Source organism: Nuphar pumila, chromosome 3 (genome assembly GCF_984573655.1).
Source record: "Nuphar pumila chromosome 3, dmNupPumi1.hap1.1, whole genome shotgun sequence".
NCBI lineage: Eukaryota > Viridiplantae > Streptophyta > Magnoliopsida > Nymphaeales > Nymphaeaceae > Nuphar > Nuphar pumila.
Genome location: NC_143251.1, coordinates 30277737 through 30299894, shown reverse-complemented (window position 1 = coordinate 30299894; position 22158 = coordinate 30277737). Strand labels below are relative to the sequence as shown.

The 22158-nt window shown below is 33.4% G+C and overlaps 1 protein-coding gene across 3 annotated transcripts in view; it reads right to left on the bottom strand.

The window, feature by feature from the left end:
• Positions 1-6278, bottom strand: part of LOC149842469 (calcium-dependent protein kinase 28-like) — a 28600-nt gene extending 22322 nt beyond the window's left edge. Inside the window, exons 1-2 of one of the 3 annotated variants that reach the window (XM_089999196.1) lie at positions 5819-6278; positions 4794-4924 (exon numbers count right to left, since the gene is read on the bottom strand). In XM_089999196.1, coding sequence (XP_089855322.1) covers positions 4794-4924; positions 5819-6184 — 497 coding nt within the window. In that variant the 5' untranslated portion in view covers positions 6185-6278. The remainder of the gene's footprint in view (positions 1-4793; positions 4925-5818) is intronic. The other 2 variants (XM_089999197.1, XM_089999198.1) reach the window with 2 other exon arrangements.
• Positions 6279-22158: the final 15880 nt, after the last annotated feature.

The window sequence follows — 22158 nt, the reverse complement described above, 5'->3', positions numbered from 1 at the left end:
TGGTATAAAACTCATGAGTCATACTATGAAACTTTGGGAGAGGGTGATTGAGTCTAGGTTGAAGAAGGTTGTCATGATATCGGAGAATCAATTTGGTTTTATGCCTGGAAGATCAACTATGGAAGCTATACATCTTCTTAGACAACTTATTGAGAGAAATAGAGAGAGGAACAAAGATTTGCATATGGTTTTTATTGATTTGCAGAAGGCATACGATAGAGTACCTAGGGACGTTCTCTGGTGAACAATGATGAAGAAAGGTGTTTCTCTTAAGTACATTAGTATAATTAAAGATATGTATGAAGGAGTAGTAACCAATGTCCGCACTTGTGGAGGGGTAACAACCAATTTTCCTATAATGGTTGGGTTACATCAAGGATCTGCTTTAAGCCCTTTCCTATTTGCTATAATGATGGATGAGGTTACGAGATCAATTCAAGAAAATATGTCGTGGTGTATGTTGTTTGCTGATGATATTGTTTTGATTGATGAGTCTAGAGCTGGGGTTAATGCTAAGTTAGAATTGTGGAGACAGACATTGGAAGCAAGAGGTTTTAAGTTGAGTAAGAGTAAGACAGAATACATGGAATGTCGGTTTAGTAAGCAACGAAGTATTGATGGGAGTGTAGTGAAGCTTGGTGAGCAAGAAATACCGGTGGATGATTGTTTCAAATATTTGGGATCTATCATTCAAAAGTATGGAGAAATTGATGGAGATGTAAATCATAGGATAAAGGTTGGGTGGATGAAATAGAAAAGTGCAACTGGAGTGTTGTGTGATCATAGAATGCCATTGCGGTTGAAGGGAAAGTTTTATAGGACGACTATTAGGCCCGCTTTACTATATGGTACGGAATGTTGGGCTGCCAAGAGACATCATATTCAAAAAATGAGTGTAGCTGAGATGCGTATGCTTAGATGGATGTGTGAAAATACAATAAAAGATAAGATTCGGAACGAGGAGATACGTAAGAAGGTAGGCGTTGCACCCATTGAAAATAAGATGAGAGAGAATCGTTTACGGTGGTTTGGACATATTCGGCGAAAGCCTAATGATGCTCCAGTTAGAAGGATGGAGAAATGGGAAAATATATTAGTTAAAAGAGGTCGGGGTAGGCCTAGGAAGACATGGATGGAGGTGATAGGAAAGGATATGAATGCTTTGAACCTCACCGAGGACATGGCATTGGATAGAAATGATTGGAGGAGAAGGATTCAGGTGGAAGACCCAAAATGATTTTCTTTTTTGGTTCATATCGTCGATCCCAATTGTTTTGGGATGAAGGCGTAGTTGTTGTTGTTGTTGTTGTTGTATTAGGATATGTGGACACAGCCACGCAGTGTTGTAAATATCGTATTGTATCATACGATACATATCGTTAGTTTTGGGCTTTGTGATACAATACACACTCGTATCACAATACGAGTGTGTATCATACCCATATCAGGTGTATCGTACGATGCACCCCCTATATCGTGTTGTATCATACGATATAGGATGTATCATATGACACACTTTCGACGTACTTTAAAAAGGCCAAAAGTTACTTTTTTCATTTTAAGTTTTAAATACCTCTTGAGAGTCGACTTCTTCATTTGTCTAGAGGTCATTAGAACTGCATTTCCACAGTTTTTTTACACAAAGAAGTGGATTAAAGTAAAAAAAATCACTATTTTTCTACTCAACAAAATGGGTTGAGGTAAAAAAATCTTTATTATGAGTAAAATTAGAAAGCTACTTTCAAAAAAGTTAGATCCGCAAAAATTAAAGATTTATATCAAGGTAAAAATCAGGCGCCACACTCCAGCAAAGATAGCATAAGATGATCCGGCGTTGCAATGGGACACTCAAGTAATTAGTGAAAACTAATTGAAAATTGAGTACAACTATTGTCATAATAGTTTTGTTTATGTAATATGAAAATATGAGTCTTGTGGCATGTTCTTAATTGCAAGATATTTAATATTTTGCATTGTTCTTGTGAGATAGTTGATGTTGGATGATGTCTTATGTTGGTCATAGAGACATAAATATTTCATATATGATTTTATGGTTGTATTGTGTGCAACTCATCATTGTTTCATGCAAGGTTGTAAGTATTGTATCATTACCCGTATCAGTCGGGCCCAAAGTAACATTGTATCGTATCATAAACATATCGTAAAATTTTAATAAAAAAATCTAAAAAATCAGGAAAAAATTTAAAAAATCATAACACATAAAACAATGATGAATTGCACAAATTACAACTATAAAAGCATTTATGTCTCTATGAGCTACAATATACTCTTGCAATTAAGAACACATCACAATATTCATACTTTCATATTTCATAAACAAAAACAAAATATTATATAAAACCTCAATAATCAAAATCACCATCGTCTTCTTCTTCTACTTTTGCTAAAATTAATAACAAACCATGCAACTAATAACTGACAATGTAAATAAAAGGCATCTAGTACATAATCTAAATTTTAGACACTATTAAAGCCTTAACTAAGAATATTAAATTTATATCCAAGTCATACTATAATGTCATAAGTCATAACTAAACTACTAAGAGTTCATGATAACTAAAAATATTACATTTAACCAACGTCTTACATGTTAATCTTCATCTCTAAAGTTATAAACTATAAAAATCCTAAAACTAAACTATCCTCTAGAGCCTATTTGCCAAACATTAGGACAATATTTCCTCAGTGTTGCATCCAACTGTCGCACAATGATCTCTTTATCTTCGGCCACTTTTTTGGCAAGTGGATCAACATCATCATCTTCAGAATCTGAAACAATGGTTGGAAGTCCCTTGCATTTTTGCAAAATTCTTCTTTGAATTTCTTTAGATTCTTCCAATTCAGTAATAACATCAGTACCAGTAACCAGCCACACCTTTCCCCTTCGTTGCAGAACTTCTTACTTCTAATCTTATGCTAGGGGTTGTAAGATCAAAAGTAAGGAGCTCATTTTCATCATACGCATCCTCCCAAGGCTCCACATACCCCATTTTTGCCACATTCATCTTTCTTTCTTGTCTTTTTTCGATCAGACCATCAAGTAATTATTGGTATTGCCATTTCACGGCATTCGACAATTGCATTGAATTGCAAGCGACAATATTATAATGTGTCCCGGCTAAATGATGCTTCAATCGAGAGATAACACCCAAAAAAATATTTTGGCAATAATTGCATTTCATTTTTAATGGGTTTTTACTCATTACTTGAGTGCACCATTGCCATGCCAGATCTTCTGATGTCATCTTCCCCCAATAGCACTCAATAAGAAGAAAAAAATAGAGATTTTTTACCTTAAACCACTCCCTTGAGTGAAAAAATGGGTGAAAATGCACTCTTGAGAAAATCGCAAAATCCCTCTCCCTTGCACACAAATCAGCCCCCAAATTGATCTCTCAGCTCTTAGAGTGCATGGGTTCCTTTCTAGCAGTCTCTACACAAAGTGAGAAGTCGGACCTCAATAGGCCTTTAAAACCCAAAACTTAAAAAGTAAATTTTGAGTCTTTTTTAAGTGTCACACCCGTATTGTGCGATATGCCCTATATCATATGATAAAGCATGATACAGGGGTGTATCGTACGATACACCCGATACGAGTATGACACACACTTGTAGCGCGATATGAGTGTGTATTGTATCGTATTACCAAAAAGTAATGATAAGTACAACATTGGTTTCATGTGATATGATTTTTTTAGAGATTTTGCTAATTTTTTCTTATTTTTCTTATTTTTCTTATTTTTTTGAATTTTTTGAAAAATTTTATTACAAATTTACAATACGTTTACGATACGATATGGTATGGTGTTACTTTGGGCCCAACAGATACGGATAATGATAAGATACTTACAACCTTGGGTTATTCTACTCCAATTCATTAATAGAACACCAAATTTACCTTTTGTCCATCACTATCCTTGTGAATTAGACTAAGTTCATAAGGTGCATCCAAAATGCCCAATAATTTCTCCATGGTGCTCAACTAAGTCCTTACGTACAAAAAACACTTGACATGGAGTAACACTGTTAGTAGCAAAAGACATAAAACGACAATGCCATGAGCCAACAATGTCAACATTTGAAGGAAACTTTTGTATAGACATGATGAAATTCAGAAAATATCCTGAAAAAACAGGCTTTTGGTATATGAATATGAAACTCCACAATTTTTAGTTAACTGAAGCAACATACATTACAAAAACTTAGTAAATCATCTAAATGTAGACACAAAGATGATACAAACAGTTTGATCTAATACTACTCCAATACATCAACCAGAAAACAGTAAATCGAGCATAAAGAGAAAATAAATGAAGCATGAGGTTACAAATGCACATGATCATGAAAATCCAAATTGATGCTCAGTTTCATCATCAAGCATGACACTGTAGCAGAGATCTGTCTCCATTTTAATATTTGTGTCCAAACAGGTCTTTTCAATTACATTTTATAAGGTTATCAGATCAACAAAAGGAACACGTAACAGAAGGAAAGGATCAACCTTCTTGAAGTTGCCAAGTCTTGCCACAATATGCAACAAACAATCATACACATATGTGAATGAACATATGTACTTATTGTTTATTTTTCCTTATTGGTATGGTAGACATGATAAAAAAATTACTAATGTTTTAGTCAACTCAAAACATAAGAGGCATATAGACAAATTAGACTCAGCATAAGAGAAAGTGAAACCACAAAGCAAATAATTACATAGAAAAATATTTCCTGATAAAGAAGTCCTTGAAATTTTTTAGGTGAGGTGAACTTACTCCATCACTATGTATACATAAGAATCATCCTCAAATGCATTATAGAACTGAACAACGTTTTCATGGCCAGTCAAAGCTTTTAGGATCTCGACCTCTCGTTTAACATCTTCAACAGCAATTGGAAGTACCATCTGCAGCCGATACAAAGATCCACTAATATCATTAGCAACCAAAATTCATGAGAATGGTAAATAAATATTCTAGGAAGATCTAAGAGATCAACCATTCACAGTAGGGAACAGGACATGGTAAATGAATATCATTTTGACATTAACTTAATAGAGTTTGAACTGTAGTAATTGTCCCAAACGACACTAATAATATCTAATCCGATTTAACATTTTCATCACCCATTTTCAATACAGAAATATAAAGAATAAAAAGACAAGAAAAGCACAACAACGAGTTCACGGCAATATACATTTGAAGAGAGAAGTGCAGCGCTTTGACCTCATATATTAAGTGGTCTTATGTAAAACTACCAGAAATTTTAGATAACAACCAAAACTATAGAACTTGGAACAGAGATTGGGACAGGACAATCTAGCAATCGAAATGCAGAAACCAAGTCAATGAGAATACAGGAATTTCAGTCACATTTTAAAAGAAATCCTAAAGACTTCAACCTCACAACTCAAAAAGGCTTTTACAAAAAAAAATCAGAAAGGACTTGTTTCATTTAGTCGGAAGGAAACACAAAGGCCTGAATTGGATCCATTCTATTCAGCAAAAAATCATATCTATTTCTTAAAGTTCGAAATTAAGAGGGCAACATGATTGACAACCGTCGAATTACCGGAAACAATTACCGCACATGGGTCAACAATTTAAACGTCATAACTGTCAAGACGCATAATAAAACACGGATCCATAACGTTTAAACCCTTCTAATTGATGAAAAACGCAAAATTAGCGGCAACTCACTACCCAATTCTTCTCAAATCATCAAATTTCGCATCACCAACCGATCAATTCAACCCGGGAAACCCGAAAAAAAAAGAAAAAAAAATATCATCGGGAAATACCTTGGTTTTCTCAATTCTCTTCACGGCGACGCGATCGCCATTGGATTTATCGGTGGCGACAAACGTGTAGCCGAACTGGCCATGGCCCAACAGCTTCCCGAGGCTGTACCGCTTATCGAAATCCCTCTCGTACCCGAAATCCGTCCGCTTGACGCAGGGCAAGAGGGAAGGCGACCTCCTGGCGGGTGCCTTGTCCCTCTGTTGCTGCTGCTGATGGTGGTTCTTCTGGTTGCTGGTGGATTGATCACTCTTAACTGGCTGTGCCGAAGGCTTCTGTTTCTCCTTCTGATGATGGTTGGTGTGGGGGTTGTTGGCTCTATTGCTATTCGAACCGCTCACCTTCCCTGAAGACAAGCACGAACCCATCTCTCTCTCTCTCTCTTCTGCAATTCCTCAGAATGAACCATCAATGGAAGGGAGGCACCAAAATCCAAAGCTTTTAATAACTGAGCGACTGGTGAACGGGAAGGAGTCGTAGGAAGGTCGACTGCAGGAGAGACGAAGAAGGGGAGAAATAACTCAATTCTCATGAATCATGATGGCGATGGTGACGATGATGAATGCATGCATGATGATGATGATGATGTAAGAGACTTTCTCGCCCCCACGCTCTTTTATTGGTTTTGTTCTTTTCGTTGGTTGGTCGGTGTGAACTTTCCTCGTTGGGGAGACGAAGTAAGTTCCTCCCCTTCTCCCTGCAGGGCGCCCCACATTTTTTTTCTCTATTATTATTTTGATCACTTTTTAGTTTCTTTTACTTTGTTCCAGCCCTGCATTGTCTATCCTGTTTTTTTTCCTTTTTCTCTGAATTTTCCTCCCTAAATTTTGACGTATAGCACAGCAGGGGGCGTGGCACTGCCTGAGCGCAACGCTGACCAGGTCGTTTGCGATACGGTTTTATACCGGCATGCCGGCTCGTTATCATCTTCCAGACTCGGGATCTGAAAACGCATCGTATGCCATCACATCGCTCCCTAAAAAAAACGCAGCCCAATCTGTATGCGTAAACACGATAACTGATAAGCCCGGGCCCCACCTATTCCAACTAACACGTGTCCTACCAAGTCGGTCGTACATTCCTCTTCACTGTGTAACGTGATTGAAAGTGCATTATCTGATCAACATGGGTAATGTTTTGAAAATAACATAATTGCAGATTTAACGGCAACAAAATTGTATGCGGGATGGGTCTAGGTTCAAATCCCGTGGGCATCATCACCGGATCCACGAAGTCAAAGGAATAAGCTTACAAAGTTTTATGCCAACATGGAGAGAGACTGTAAATGCAGGAGGTTGCGCCAATGCACTTGTAAATTTTTTTTTTAGTCGAAAACTATATTAATTTTCAGGTTTTCGTAACCCACGTGGCGAGTTTTAGGGCAATGACTCGCAGGTCAAACAATCTTAGGGCACCAGATACAAAGTATTCTTCAGACTCAATTGCTTGAGTCACTAGACTTTAGATTTTTATAGTTACATATAGTCGTCTTCCTGTCATGTGCAATGTATATATCTATTAGGCTTTCTATAAAGTTCATGTAACGGGCTTTCAAACCGATAACTCCTAAACCATATGACTTTAGGACACTAGGTGTCAACACCTCTCGTACTCTACTTGTTTGAACCAAGTATAGGCCACAAATATCGATTAGACAAAGAAATGATCTCCTTATTTGTTCTTTTCAACATGAGAAGAAAACACTTCAATTTGTATCTCAACCCAGCTACTAGGAAGCAACCAAGATATCAAATAAATTAAATATATTACACAAACTATCGTGGTATAAAACTCATGAGTCATACTATGAAACTTTGGGAAAGGGTGATTGAGTCTAGGTTGAAGAAGGTTGTCATGATATCGAAAAATCAATTTGGTTTTATGCCTGGAAGATCAACTATGAAAGCTATACATCTTCTTAGACAACTTATTGAGAGGAACCAAGATTTGCATATGCTTTTTATTGATTTGGAGAAGACATACGATAGAGTACCTAGGGACGTTCTTTGGTGGACAATGATGAAGAAAGGTGGTTCTCTCAAGTACATTAGTATAATTAAGGATATGTATGAAGGAGTAGTAACCAATGTTTGCACTTGTGGAGGGGTGACAACCAATTTTTCTATAACGGTTGGGTTACATCAAGGATCTGCTTTAAGCCCTTTCCTATTTGCTATAGTGATGGATGAGGTTACGAGATCAATTCAAGAAAATATGTCGTGGTGTATGTTGTTTGCTGATGATATTGTTTTGATTGATGAGTCTAGAGTTGGGGTTAATGCTAAGTTAAAATTATGGAGACATACATTGGAAGCAAGAGGTTTTAAGTTGAGTAAGAGTAAGACAAAATATATGGAATGTCGGTTTAGTAAGCAACGAAGTAGTGATGGGAGTGTAATGAAGCTTGGTGAGCAAGAAATATCGGTGGATGATTGTTTCAAATATTTGGGAATTATCATTCAAAAGTATGGAGAAATTGATGGAGACCTAAATCATAGGATAAAGGTTGGGTGGATGAAATGAAAAAGTGCAACTGGAGTGTTGTGTGATCGTAGAATGCCATTGCGGTTGAAGGGAAAGTTTTATAGGATGACTATTAGGCATGTTTTACTATATGATACGGAATGTTGGGCTGCCAAGAGACATCATATTCAAAAAATAAGTGTAGTTGAGATACGTATGCTTAGATGGATGTGTGAAAATACAATAAAAGATAAGATTCGGAACGAGGAGATACATAAGAAGGTAGGTGTTGCACCCATTGAAAATAAGATGAGAGAGAATCGTTTACGGTGGTTTGGACATATTCGGCGAAAGCCTAATGATGCTCCAGTTAGAAGGATGGAGAAATGGGAAAATATATTAGTTAAAAGAGGTCGGGGTAGGCCTAGGAAGACTTGGATGGATATGATAGGAAAGGATATGAATGCTTTGAACCTCACCGAGGACATGGCATTGGATAGAAATGACTGGAGGAGAAGGATTCATGTGGAAGACTCAGAATGATTTCCTTTTTTGGTTCATATCGCCAACTCCAATTGTTTTGGGATGAAGGCGTAGTTGTTGTTGTTGTTGTTATATCTTTATATTTTTTCATTTGCTTAGTTTTTCAATGAAAAATAAGACTATGCAAATTCATGTGTGATTTAAAATGAACTCTAACATTCATATATAATCTTTTACTTGAAATCCACATAAATGACCACTCTTTCTAGATTAGTTCAAGAAAAAAAAATTTACATGAGGCTTAAAAATCTCTAAAATGTTAGATTGTGTAAAAACATTCATATATGCTTAAAACTTATTTTTCAAATGCCTAATTTTATGAGTTTTTGTCAAAAATAGATACATAGACAGAAAAAAAAAGTATGTATGCATCTCATACTTGAATGACACTGTCCCTAGTGGCATACAAAAATGCAAACATGCAAATGCTGATGCACACCTAACAACGTAAAAATAAATATGGGAGAAATGGAGGATATAACTTGTTTAAGCACAGAGCCTCTTGATATGATAGTCATCATGTCCTTGCACCACTATCATGCATATACGAATGCATGATTTTTTGCTAGTTTGGCAAATGATATGCTCATGTAAAAGTGTCTTGTATCCTGTAACCTAAAACTCATATCACTAAAGCACAAAAAACTAAAGCATATATGCATGACAATGTAAATCAAAAGAAAACAAGGCAAACAATGAAAGATGAGTGAAAAATCAAATTCTACTCTTACTATATATATGGTACACGATTTCTGCTCAGATCATATCTTATTCTTCTTTTAGACACGATGTGTCCTAGCACAATTCCCTTATGGACCATAAAGTGGCTCTTTTACCAGTTGAGCATGAGATTTATCTTTATACATTATTTGAGTACTCTTGTCAATTTATGGAGACAATCATCAAAGGAAAAGTCATACATAGAAAAGTCATCCATGAAAATTTCCATTACATCATTCACCATATCAAAGAATATCGCCATTATGCACCTCTAAAAAGTGGTCGAGGCATTGTAAAGCCCAAATGACATGCGTCAAAAACCAAAGGTACTATAGAGACAAGTAAATGTAGTCTTCTCCTAGTCGTCAGGGTGCACAGCTACTTGGAAACAAAAGTAGCTCTGGCCAACAAGTCTTTCTAAGATTTGATCAATGAATGACAACGGGAAGTGGTCCTTCCTTGTTGTTACATTGAGCTTTCTTTAACCAATACAGACTCACCACCCTATTGTGGTCCTCATAAGAATACCTTCCCCTTTATCATCTCCTGTAATTGTAAGTCCATATTTCTTCGGGACCATCTAAACTGGGCTCACCCATGGGTTGTCTAAGATTGGGTAGATTATTCCTACTTCAAGCTACTTGACCACTTCTTTCTTCACCACTTCCTTCATATTTAGGTTCAATCTCCTTTGCATGTCTCGCACAAGTTTAAATCTTTCTTTGCAATGAATCATGTGCATCAATCCCTCTGAGATCGGCCAATGCTCACCCTATCACAACCTTATGCTCTTGTAAAACCTCCATTAATCTTTTCTCTTGATATTCAGTGAGGTCTACAGAGATGATGACGGGCAGCGTGCGGTTGTCTTTGAGAGATGCGTATTTGAGTGAAACCGGTAAGGGTTTCAACTCAAGCTCTGGGGGACACTCAATCGAAGACTGGGTTGGGGTCTCCGCTACGGCAGAGAGAAGTTCGAAACATTCTCCCCATGGAAGGGAACTCGACACCATGGAAGACGCATCTATAAAGTCTCTATCTTTGCTATCTTATACTATATAATACACCTCAAGTGGATCATTGTATAACAACAAGTTAGAGTCTTATTCCAACAATTCTTGAACAATGTCTACATGGAAATAAGACTCATCTCCGGTGGGTCCCATGGCAGCATTAAAGATATTCAATTTGGTGTTTTCTGTTGTCAAAGGATAAATCCATCGCTCCAGTATGACAGTTGATACACGCATTGGCCGTCGTAAAAAATGGTCAGTCTAAAATAATCGGAGTCTGTTGATGGCTTTCTACACCCTCCATGTCTAAGATTATGAAGTCGACTGAGAAATAGAACTCATCGACCTTGACTAGCACGTCCTCTAGGATTTCTCTCAAAACCTTGATAGAACGATCTGCTAGTTGTAGGGTCATCGGTATCGACTTCATTTCTCCTAACCCAAAAGAATCACAAAAGTATCCAGGTAAGATATTAACACTGACCCCTAAATCCAACAACGTTCTCTTGATTTGGATATGTCCAATGATGCATAAGATGATTGGAGCATCAGGATCTTTGAGCTTAGGTGGAGTTTATGTTAAAGCACTAAACTCATCTGCTCCGTCAGGAGAACCATGGTAGAAACTTTGCCTCTAGATTTATGCTTTTGTGTGCAAAGCTCCTTCAAGAATTTGGTATACACCAGAACTTATTGAATGACATCTTAACTCCTTGCTTATTGATGCCAACTGGAGATTCTAATGCTTTAGGACAGGGTAGTTTAGGGACATGTTCGGAGGGTTTCTCCCCCTGTTGAGGAGACTCACCTCTATCTTTTTTCTTATTGAGGATAGACGGTTGAGACGAAGTAGATGTCATGGTCTTACTGGGCTCATTTGTCGTCTCTCTTGGGGCTACATGATATTCATGTCCGCTCCTAAGGGCCATCACTGTCTTAGCATGCGGATGATAAAAAATTGTCATATGTAGGACAAACATAGGTTCCTTGCCCTTGAGGTTCATAACAAGTTGTCTGGGTAGACTACCCTCAGTTCTCCATGTTAGGGCCTCTGCTAATTGTTCCATTTGTTACTCAAGCTTAGCTATGGATTGGGTATGAGAACTTAGCACTTGGTTACATTTCTCGAAAGCATTTTGATTGGAGGTTGTCACACCCTGAAGTGCTCAGAGAAGTTTCTCCTTAAAAGACAACTCTGGAGCGGTCTCTTGAGGGGTAATTGTAGAAAAGTTTGAAGAGGGTTGGGGATAGTTCAACCTTTGATACGAATGAGTGAAAGTGCTAGGCTTAACCTATTGATTAGGAAGGACAGTAATTGATGCTTGTGGATTTCTCTATGAGAAGTTATGGTGGTTTCACCAACCCGAATTATATGTGAAAGAATATGGGTCTTTCATGGGTTTGGCGAATCCCTTAACAACCTGAACTTGTTATTAAACAAATTCAGGGTACTAAGATACTGAAGGACTCTTTCAGTAACAGAATATGCCAGACTGGCATAGAGAGCACACACCTGATGAGTAGGTGATGAACCCGCGAGAAGTTGGTTGAGCTTTTGAGTAATCAAATTGACTTTGCTCTTTAACTCAGCAACTTCCCCAATCTCTAGAGCACCATCTGTCTTGACAATGCTAGGTGAGGTCCTCTTAGAAAGAGAGCTAGAGGCATGATGTAAAGAATTTTTGCTCAAAGTATTGAATAATTGTCATGCCTCATCTTTGCTCTTCAACATGAATGTGCCCTTACAAGAAAAATCAATCATCTGACGATTTCATTCAGTTAGACGGTCATATAAGCACTGCACCAATTGTCATCACGACACCTAGTGATGGAGACACTTTCGAAAGAGATCTTTTATCATTTCCCAGGTCTCATGGAATTGCTCTCCCTCTAGCTCTGAGAAGCTAGTGATGGCTCACCTGAACTGGTTGGTATGGCCTATGAAAAAATATTTCTTTAGAAACTCCTTTTGCATATGATCTCACGACTCTATTTCTATGGTATCTAAGGACTTTAATCAATACTTAGCATTATCATTCAATGAAAATGAGAAAAGGGTCAACTTTAAAGCATCATCCCCAAAATTTTGGATATTCACAGTAGTGTATATTTCGAGGAACTCGTATAAATATTTGTAGGGATCTTTATGACTAAGGTCATAAAAAGAAGGTAACATCTGGATCACGCTAGCCTTAATCTTATATTGTGGTGCCCCTACAGTAGGTCTCCTCATGCAGGATGTATGGGTGTACTCTATGGGTAAGAAGTACTCCCTCAGAGGGAGTGTAGGTGTAATGGTCTCTATGTCACCCATCTCTCTTTGACCTTGAGGAGAATGAATAATTCTCTCAGAATATTTGACAAAGGGATACAATGGGTTACCCAAAGTCCTATGCCCTTGCATACACTAGTGCCTGAATCAAGTATACACAATGAACCTAATCTAATATAAGAATCTAATTACGCTAAACAAAAAAAAGTGAATCTACATGTACTAACTATGTTAAAACCTATACTAACTATCTATGTATAAACTAACCTAACATAGATATTAATAAAGCAAAAAGTGAAAGTATTGCCTTTCACCGTTGCCCGGCAATGGCACCAAAAATTTGGTGACGATTTTGAAAATAATATTTTTAAATCAAGAACTGTGTACCAAATAATAATTTTAAGCCAGTTCTTGCACTCGTTGTAGAGTAGCAAGTCAGATTGTCTCCACAGGGAACAAAACTTAGGCAAAATAATTCACCGAACTTTACTTTATTGATAACTGAAAAAAAAGAAAAATAGTTTTAATTACAAGCTAACCGAAAAATAAAAGGGATAGAAACAATGAGAATTCTAAACTATGCTCGGGCCCTTAAATAAAATTCAGGGAGCTATATAATCCTTGTCTTCTTTTATATCCACCTCAGCCCACCCTCCTCCTTATGCTGGTAAAGTAAAAACTTGTAAAAAATTTAAAAGGGACATTCCCTCTTCTAACAATGTATTCTAACTAAGTAAGGGATGATAGTATACTGCTGAAGGGGAACAATAAACAAAAAGAGGACTCAACTAAAGGGCACAATAAAGATTAATCAACTAAACTATGAAACAAACTACGATTACCAACTAATAGGAAAATCGATTATTCTAAAATTAAAACTATACTATGACCTAACAACAATCAATCTAATAATTGAATCTAACTAAATTAACTAAGTATAATTAATTCAATTAAGTATAAAAATGTGAATTCAATAAATAAATAAATTAACTAACAACTTAGCTAAAAGACAAGAAATAACTAACTTGACTAACTACTTAAAAAAATCAAGGAATCAAGCTAACCGAATTCAAGATTTGACTAAAATTAACATACTTACTAAATGACAAAATAAATAACAAACTTCAAACTAGTCTAACAACAAATATCTACTGTACGGAATAACTAACAAATCAATAAAACTAACTATGATAGCTAAATTAACTAATGTATTTAATGAATTGATTCTAAAACAAAAATTGGCTAAGATTTTTATCTAAATAAACTATACAAGATTAAATTAAAACTAACTAAACAACTAACGCAAATCAAATAACTAATTTGCTACAACAATTATGATTGAAAGAAAAAAACAATACCAATTGAACCAATTAAAGAAAGCGATAATTGAAAAACACAAGATACGACTATTGTTTAACAACTAATTTAACTATGCAAGATGAAAAAATTCATGTACTCAAAAATTAAATAACGTGAATTATTTTAAGGCTAACTACATAAATAAACCAAAATCTACAACTGCACATGATTGCATGAAACTATTATTAACTAAAATATTAAAGGAAGAAATAATAATTGAAATAAAAAGTCAATCGGCTAAACTATATTCAATATAAATTAATTTTAATTTAACAACCTAACCTAAACTAAGTTCTAACATGATTAACTTATTTAATTCTAACTGATTAACATAAAACAAAATTTAATGAAAATTAAAACTGACTAATTAAAAAGAAAAATCACAACTATCTAAATTAGCTCGAATTAATCTAATTAATTAAAAATAATAATTAAATTAAAACAACTATTTCTAATCTAATTGTTAAAAAGTAATTTCTGAAAATAATTATTAATTTTAACTAACTAATAAGAATAACAAATAAATCTAATCTATTCAAATGAATTAAAAGAATTAAAATAAATAAAGATTTATACTACCGATTTCTAATTTAAGCTAGTAATTAAATAGAAACTAATTAAAATTAACAAAAACTAATTAACATGCAAGAAAAGTAACAATAATGTGATTCAATCAATAAAGAACTAATCTATTAATGAAAATAATCAAGAAACATTAAGATCTAATTACCGAAAATTAAAAAGAATAAAAAATCTACCCAAACCCCTAATCGGCTATTGAGAAATTACTAAATAATTAATTAAAACTAAATAATGAATTAAAGAATCTATTCTAAATTAAATCTAACCTAGATATGAACCTAAATAACTTAAATTCACGTGAATAACAAAATAATCTAATCTAAACCTAATGATTTGAAGAAAAACATAAAACTATGCATGAAAAATCAAGAAGACCAATAAAACCTAATTCTTCTTAATTTTTTTTATAAAAACCTAAATCTAAAAGTAAAGAAACTCAGATCTACTATAAAACTACTCTAAACTTAATCAAATCAAAGTAAATATAAAAATAAACTACCCTATGGATCTATCCAGATAGATTTTATAAATCAGAACTTTCCTTACAAGCCTTTTCGGTTAAGTTATTCGACCATGACGACTCAAGACTCAGCCGAACCACCCGAAAAGAAAATGATCGGACCTCAAAAATATATTTTAAATGATAAATAACACCTAAGATAAAAAACCCAAAACAAAACGAAAAAAAAAAATGGCCAAGATTTTTTTTTTTTGAAAAAAAATGAAAAGTAACGAGGGGCTTGAAGGTGCACCACAAGGGTTGCCTGACGATTTTGGGGATAGAAAAGAGTAGACATATAGCTTGGTTTTCATGTCATATATGTCTTTTTCTTGCTAGAATTCCATTTTTGTTATAGCACGCCTGGAAACCGAGTTAACGAAGGGGGAGATCAACGTCGGAAGACCCATACAACCATCCAACATCTCACTGTATGTATATTTCATTTAAATTATTTGCTTTTGATGGTTGCATTGAAAAAAGTGATCGAATTATATTGTGTAAATTGAGAACCTATAAATAAAGAACTAGGCACATCACATAACAACCTTGATTGTAGGGCCTGAGAACTCATACAAATTTTATTTTTTAAGTTAAATTATTTAATTAGAGTGTGCAGTGAAAGTATGTTGAACTATATTTTGGTAGTTTTTTTTGTTTAATGCTTATATCAAATTTTGGAGATAAAATTCCTTTCAATTTGGATAAGATATAAAACCCAGGACTTTTTTGGCAATTAAAGTGAATAAATGATGAATTTTTGTGCATCTATGATGAGTGAAAATTCTTTATTTTTCAGAAACTCTCGATTTTATTAAAATTATTGATTTTCTTGATTTTGACTAATTATGAAAGTTAGTCTCGAGTTATGAAGAACATTACAAGAATAATTATAAAATTTAAAATATGTGGACTAAACAAGAAAGTAATGATTTTAGATTATGGATAGTGGATTTGGATCTAAATCATAGCATTTGGATTCAATATAAATTTAAGGTAATAATTTGGAATGAATATAATTTAAAATGTTAATTGGATCCAATACCAAGGGAATGGACCCTCATATGAGATGACTTATATAGACCCTAGTTGGATCCAAGAGTCCATGTGGTTCAAATATGATTTAGTTTTAATTAAAAAATAATAATTAGGACTTTATTTAGGAAATTAGATCTCTAAAAAAAAATGAATTATTAATTAAGAGAACAAAGACGGTGGGACATTTCATACCTCTTTGATCAATTAAATAAGTTGAATATTTGTTAGTGGTTAGCTTGTAGAAAAGTCAAACAAGCAGAGTCGTAATTAACTAGAGTTTTAAAGAAGTTGATTAACTAATTAGGAAAGGAGTTTCTAGAGAGAGAGAGTTTGAACTATGCTAGGACTCCTCCCCTTCCACGTGTTTTTTGAGGGGAGGGTTCCAACCAAGTTAGAACTTTGGGTCAGGTGAGAGAGGGATATATAAAACCCCTCTCACACGCCTTTCTGACCAAGTTATAATAGCATTTACAATTTTGGACAACAGACGAATTTGAAAATTTTAAGGCATTTCAGTAAACGTGTCATTTTTTGTCTTACAGTGTGATCATTTTTTCATTTGTGAAATCATACATGATTCAATTCCAACTGAACATCACACGATCAAACCAAAGAAATCAAATTTTTTATTGCGATTGTATATCAACCAATATGTAAACACATTTTGAGACATAATTATAAGTTTCAAATTGAACATACAACTCAATACATATGCTGATATCATAAATTAAAAGGAACAAATTCCAAAAATGTAGTAATTCCCTACAAGAGATTTTTTTTCTTATTTATTTATCTATTTTTAAAATTAATTTCTTTAAACCACAAAATTAACAAGTCCTCATGTTTTTACGGTATGATGTGACCCCGTTAATACGGGATATCACACATGATCCATTTTTGGATCAGTTTTCCCAATTTCATTTTTAGGAAAATTTGAGTTCATAAAAAACATATTTTTTAAATTAAAATAATTTTTATATTTTTCTTCTTTTCTTAAACATAGAACCAATCAGTCTTAACTCCGTTAAGGACTGATACAATTCAATCTTGATATGATTCCATGATTGATCCAGATGTGGATCAGTTCCCAAAATTTATTTTTGAGAAAGGTTCCTAAAATTCGAGTTTCTCTTTTTTTTTTTTCTAAAAACATTTTTTTTCCAAGTCTTTAACTGATCAGTCCTATCTTCGTTAAGGACTGCTACAGTTCAAGTTTAATAAGGTTCTAGGACTTATTCATGTGTGGATCAATCCCTAAAATCATTTTTGAAATAAACTTGCGTTTTTACATAAATATCATATTTAACTCAAAACTGATTTCGGGTTCTCTTATTCCCAAAATTTGTATAAGTCACAACGGGAGTTATGACTGATTCAAAGTTTGAAATCTCAACATTAAACCCTCTAGTATGCTCATGCATACCGATCCTACCTACATGTGTATGCATTAGAATCCCCTACCTTAGAAGTCGTCAGGATTAAGAACACCCAAAAACATTAGAGTATTGGATTGAAGCACCCTCAAAACCGTTGTATTAGTCCCTTGTCTGATCACCTTCTCCAACCACTGAGGTTCAACAACTCTACATGTCTTCCATAGTGTCTCCTTCCTATGGTCTTGAGGAAGGGAGAAGAGAGAAATTGGGAGAGAGAAAAGAGAGAAAGAAACAAGAAAGAGAAGAAAAAAAGTGGGGCATGTGAAAGGGACCTCCTTATAAAAAAGATGGCCTCATGGAATAAAAACTATCAGGTTTCTTATTTTTATTGTATTACCCACTTAGCATAATCCTTATATGACAAGGTCTCCCAAAAACAGTGTGAGTAGGGGAAAGGGTTGTCCTACATTCCTTAACTTACCTACTCTACGTAGATTACTACCAAAATCATGTGAGTGAGGAGAGAAAGTCAAACTTGTTTTTTTATCAAAAAACCTCTTTTAAGTAGGTTACCTATTTAAACGCAACCCTTGAATTAGACAATTCTAATAATTTATATCCTAATTAACTTAGCAACTTAGAGGGGCCCACAAGTGGGAAACATCCCACCCTTAGAACTCCTAGTACATTAACTATGTTTTAATTTTATCTTTAAGTCCATATAGCCTGCCTAATTAATTAATTTATCTTCTTAATTAAATAGCTTAATTTGAATTTCATCCAAAGATATTATCTTAAATAAACTTTTTTTTTGAAAAGAGGGTGGGGACGTCCCACTCTCCTTGGACTGGTTTTGACCCAATTGGATCCATCCCATATTGGCATCCAATATCTAAGGGAAGAAACCACATGGGGTGTCCCACATTATGGGTCAAACTTTCAATTTGGATCCAAATTCTAAGATCCAGTTTTTTATGTTCTAAATCAAATCTAAATGCAACTTCACACATAATCTAAATCCAAATTAAAAAAATTCAAATTCACATTAACTTGAATTCAAATTAAATAAAATTCTTGATGTAAACTCAATCTCAATTAACTGCAAATTTAAATTCAATTTCAATAACATTTAAATTAACGGGAAACTTAAATTAGAATTGGCATTACAACTTAATTCTAATTTAGATGAAAATTTGAATAAAAATCCAAATCTAAATTAAGATTCATTTATTATAATATCTAATATTCATTTATTATATCCAAATTAAATTAAAATTCAATCCAAATTCAAATTCCCAAATCAAAATTCAAATTCGATAAAATTCCAAATTTAGATGCACACTCGATGTCAATCCAGATTAAATCTAATTTAAAAAATCCAAACCCAATTCAACATAAATTCTCAAATTTGAATTCAATTTCAAACTCTAATTCAATTATGATTCAATTTAACGTATAAATTCAAAATCAAGTTGGCGCTAAATAAAATTATAATTTCACCCAAATTAAGCACAAACTCATATTTTAATTATTTATTAATTTTTAAAAAATCACAAATATTATATCTTTTCTCTTTAAAGAGATTTGTCCATAAAATTTAGTTATGATTACTTACTGAATAACCCGAAGTACTAAAATAATGATTATCCCTACTAAAATCTAATATAAATTTATCAAAAATTTGTGGGTTCTACATGCACAACTAATAGCAATTTTAACATGAATCTAATTTAATATATGTTGTTCATACAATTTAACACATAAAATAAATCATTAATCATATAAATCATTTTTCCAAAAGAAGGCATCCATGAACCAAAATTGGTTTTCACATAGATGAATTATATTTTAAAATTTAAAATCAATCATGCAAACTAATATTGGTTCTAACATGAATCTAATTTAATACACATTGTTCATAAAATTCAACACAAAATAAATCATGAATCATATAAACCACTTTTCCAAAAGAAGGCATCTATGAACAAAAATCAGTTTTCACATAAATGGATTTTATTTTTTAAATTTAAATCAATCATTCATACAAATATCAATTATAATATGAATTAAGAATCATCTAAAATATTTTATGAAGAACAACTTGATTTATTCTATATCTCCAAAACATTCTTCTAAAAAACCGTGTTGGAGTTTATTAAAAACCTTCGTACTCAGTGTAATATCAGCCTATGCATAAACTATGATTGACATTCATATGGATATGCATATGAGAATCTTTCACAACATGCACATGCACATTGACACTATGCCCACACCAACGTTAGAGTGCACCTACCTCAACAAAAATGTTGGATTAATGATACCCTTCTTCTTAATGTTCACCTTCTTCTACCAGTGGCACCATCAATTCTCTTTGAAATTAGAAGGCATGTAGAGACGTTCCACCTCCTTGGATCCCTTGATTAGGTTGAGTCCATCTCATAATAGACTCCTAGAATCTAGGAGGGGCCCACCTAAGGTGTAACGTCCGAAAAATTGTAACCTTAATTATAGTTCAAATATTAAAATTTTGAGATCATTTTTTTATAAGTATAAGTAAATCAAATCTTATAATACGGAAACGATTTTTAAAAACGGTTAAGACTTTGGGTGCGGTTACACTAAAGATAACAATCAAATCAAAATGTACATGATATACACATTTCAAACCACGTACAATATAAGACTGAAATACGAAGAGTTTTAATTTCATTTCAAATCAGAGTATGAAAATAATACTTCAGTCTCTACATGATCAAACACTTAAAATGAAAAGATCATGAATACCAAGATCGTAAGGTAAGAGTGTATCATGATAAGACAATATATATAACATCCACAATATGCATCGAATATGACTTATACATATCCATAGTAGTTATATGTGTACTATGTATCAAATTCATACAAGTACATAAAGCAACATAGTATGCACAAACCAAAGTATGATGACACACATTGCGTACATATTATACATTCATAAGTGCACAAACATTCAAACCCATGCACAAGTGTACCTGCAACAAACACACTTCATATTTCGCTAACTACAATCATGACAAACATGATCTCCAAACTACAATCACAAGAGTCCTAGATATCCACAACTAAGTGAAGTGTGTGAGCATAACTTGTATTTGCAATTCATTTAGATATTCAATGCAACATCATGCTTACACAATTAGTGCCTAAACATGCTCTCTATAAGTTCAATTAAGGTATCTTACCTTAATAATGTGAAGAACAATGAATCGAAACTCAAAAGACCGAGGAGTTTCGAAGTCCGCAAAGACCGCTACCCAAGCAATACAACGAATCCTTCGTGTGCGATCGAAATGCCCAAAACTCAAAAAATGCCAATTATAACAAGATTAGCCAAAAATAATAAATTACCCTATAAATCATTACCAAGAGCCAAATAACACAAATACAATTCAATAATTTACAAACTACATCAAAAATATATTTAAATATATATATATATATATATAAATAGTGATTTATAGCACAAAATAGTTCTATAAATGCAAATTATACCCTGATTGGCTTGAATAAACAAATGAATATGTAATAAATAAATAAATAAAATTCAAAAGCTAGAAACACATTTCTAATTTGAAGATAAAAAAAATGAGTTCTTTATTTATTAATAATCCTTAAAAATTACGGGTTTTACATAAGGGGTGTCCCATCCTATGATTCAATTCTCCATAATTAAATTCTAAATTAACTCTAATTTAGAATTCAAATCTAACGTACTAAATTAAATTAAACATTAAATCTAAATTAGAATTTAAATCCCAAATTCAAATTCAACCAAAATTAAATTCTAAATTTAATTCAAATCCAATTTGAAACTAAATCTCAAATTCAAATCAACTTGAGATTCACACTTAAACGAGAATTCAACTCTAAATGGAATTAAATTTTAAATTAAACATTTACACCAATATGAGATATAAATTTCATATTTATTTATTAAGAATATTATAAATTTTTTTTTAGTGTTACACAAGGGATAAAATGGTAATAACTTTATTTTTTTATTTTTTTCAACTTTGGGTATCATGAGGCTTAAAAGGGGTACCAATGAAGGTTGGATGAGTCATTCTTGAACGTAAGGCTCAAAGAAAAAAAATGGGTTAAAGAATCCTAAGCATCTATTACTTGAGATCTTTAATTACAAAAGAAACATTGAAATTTTTTTAGCTTTCTCATATATATATATATATATATATATATATATAATGCCTCTTTTATTTAGTTTTTTTTGTTATTTTGTTATTTTTGCATTTCTTTTTAGATTTTTTTATGCTCAAAATAAAAAATACCCCAAATTAAGGCTTGAATGTGTAGATTTTGCTTTGTACAATGAGATTATTAACATATTGATTTTCAGAGATGTTGAAAACAATACTTAAAAACAAAATGTACAAAAGTTTAAGATGGATAAGTTCACAAGATCGATCAAATTTAG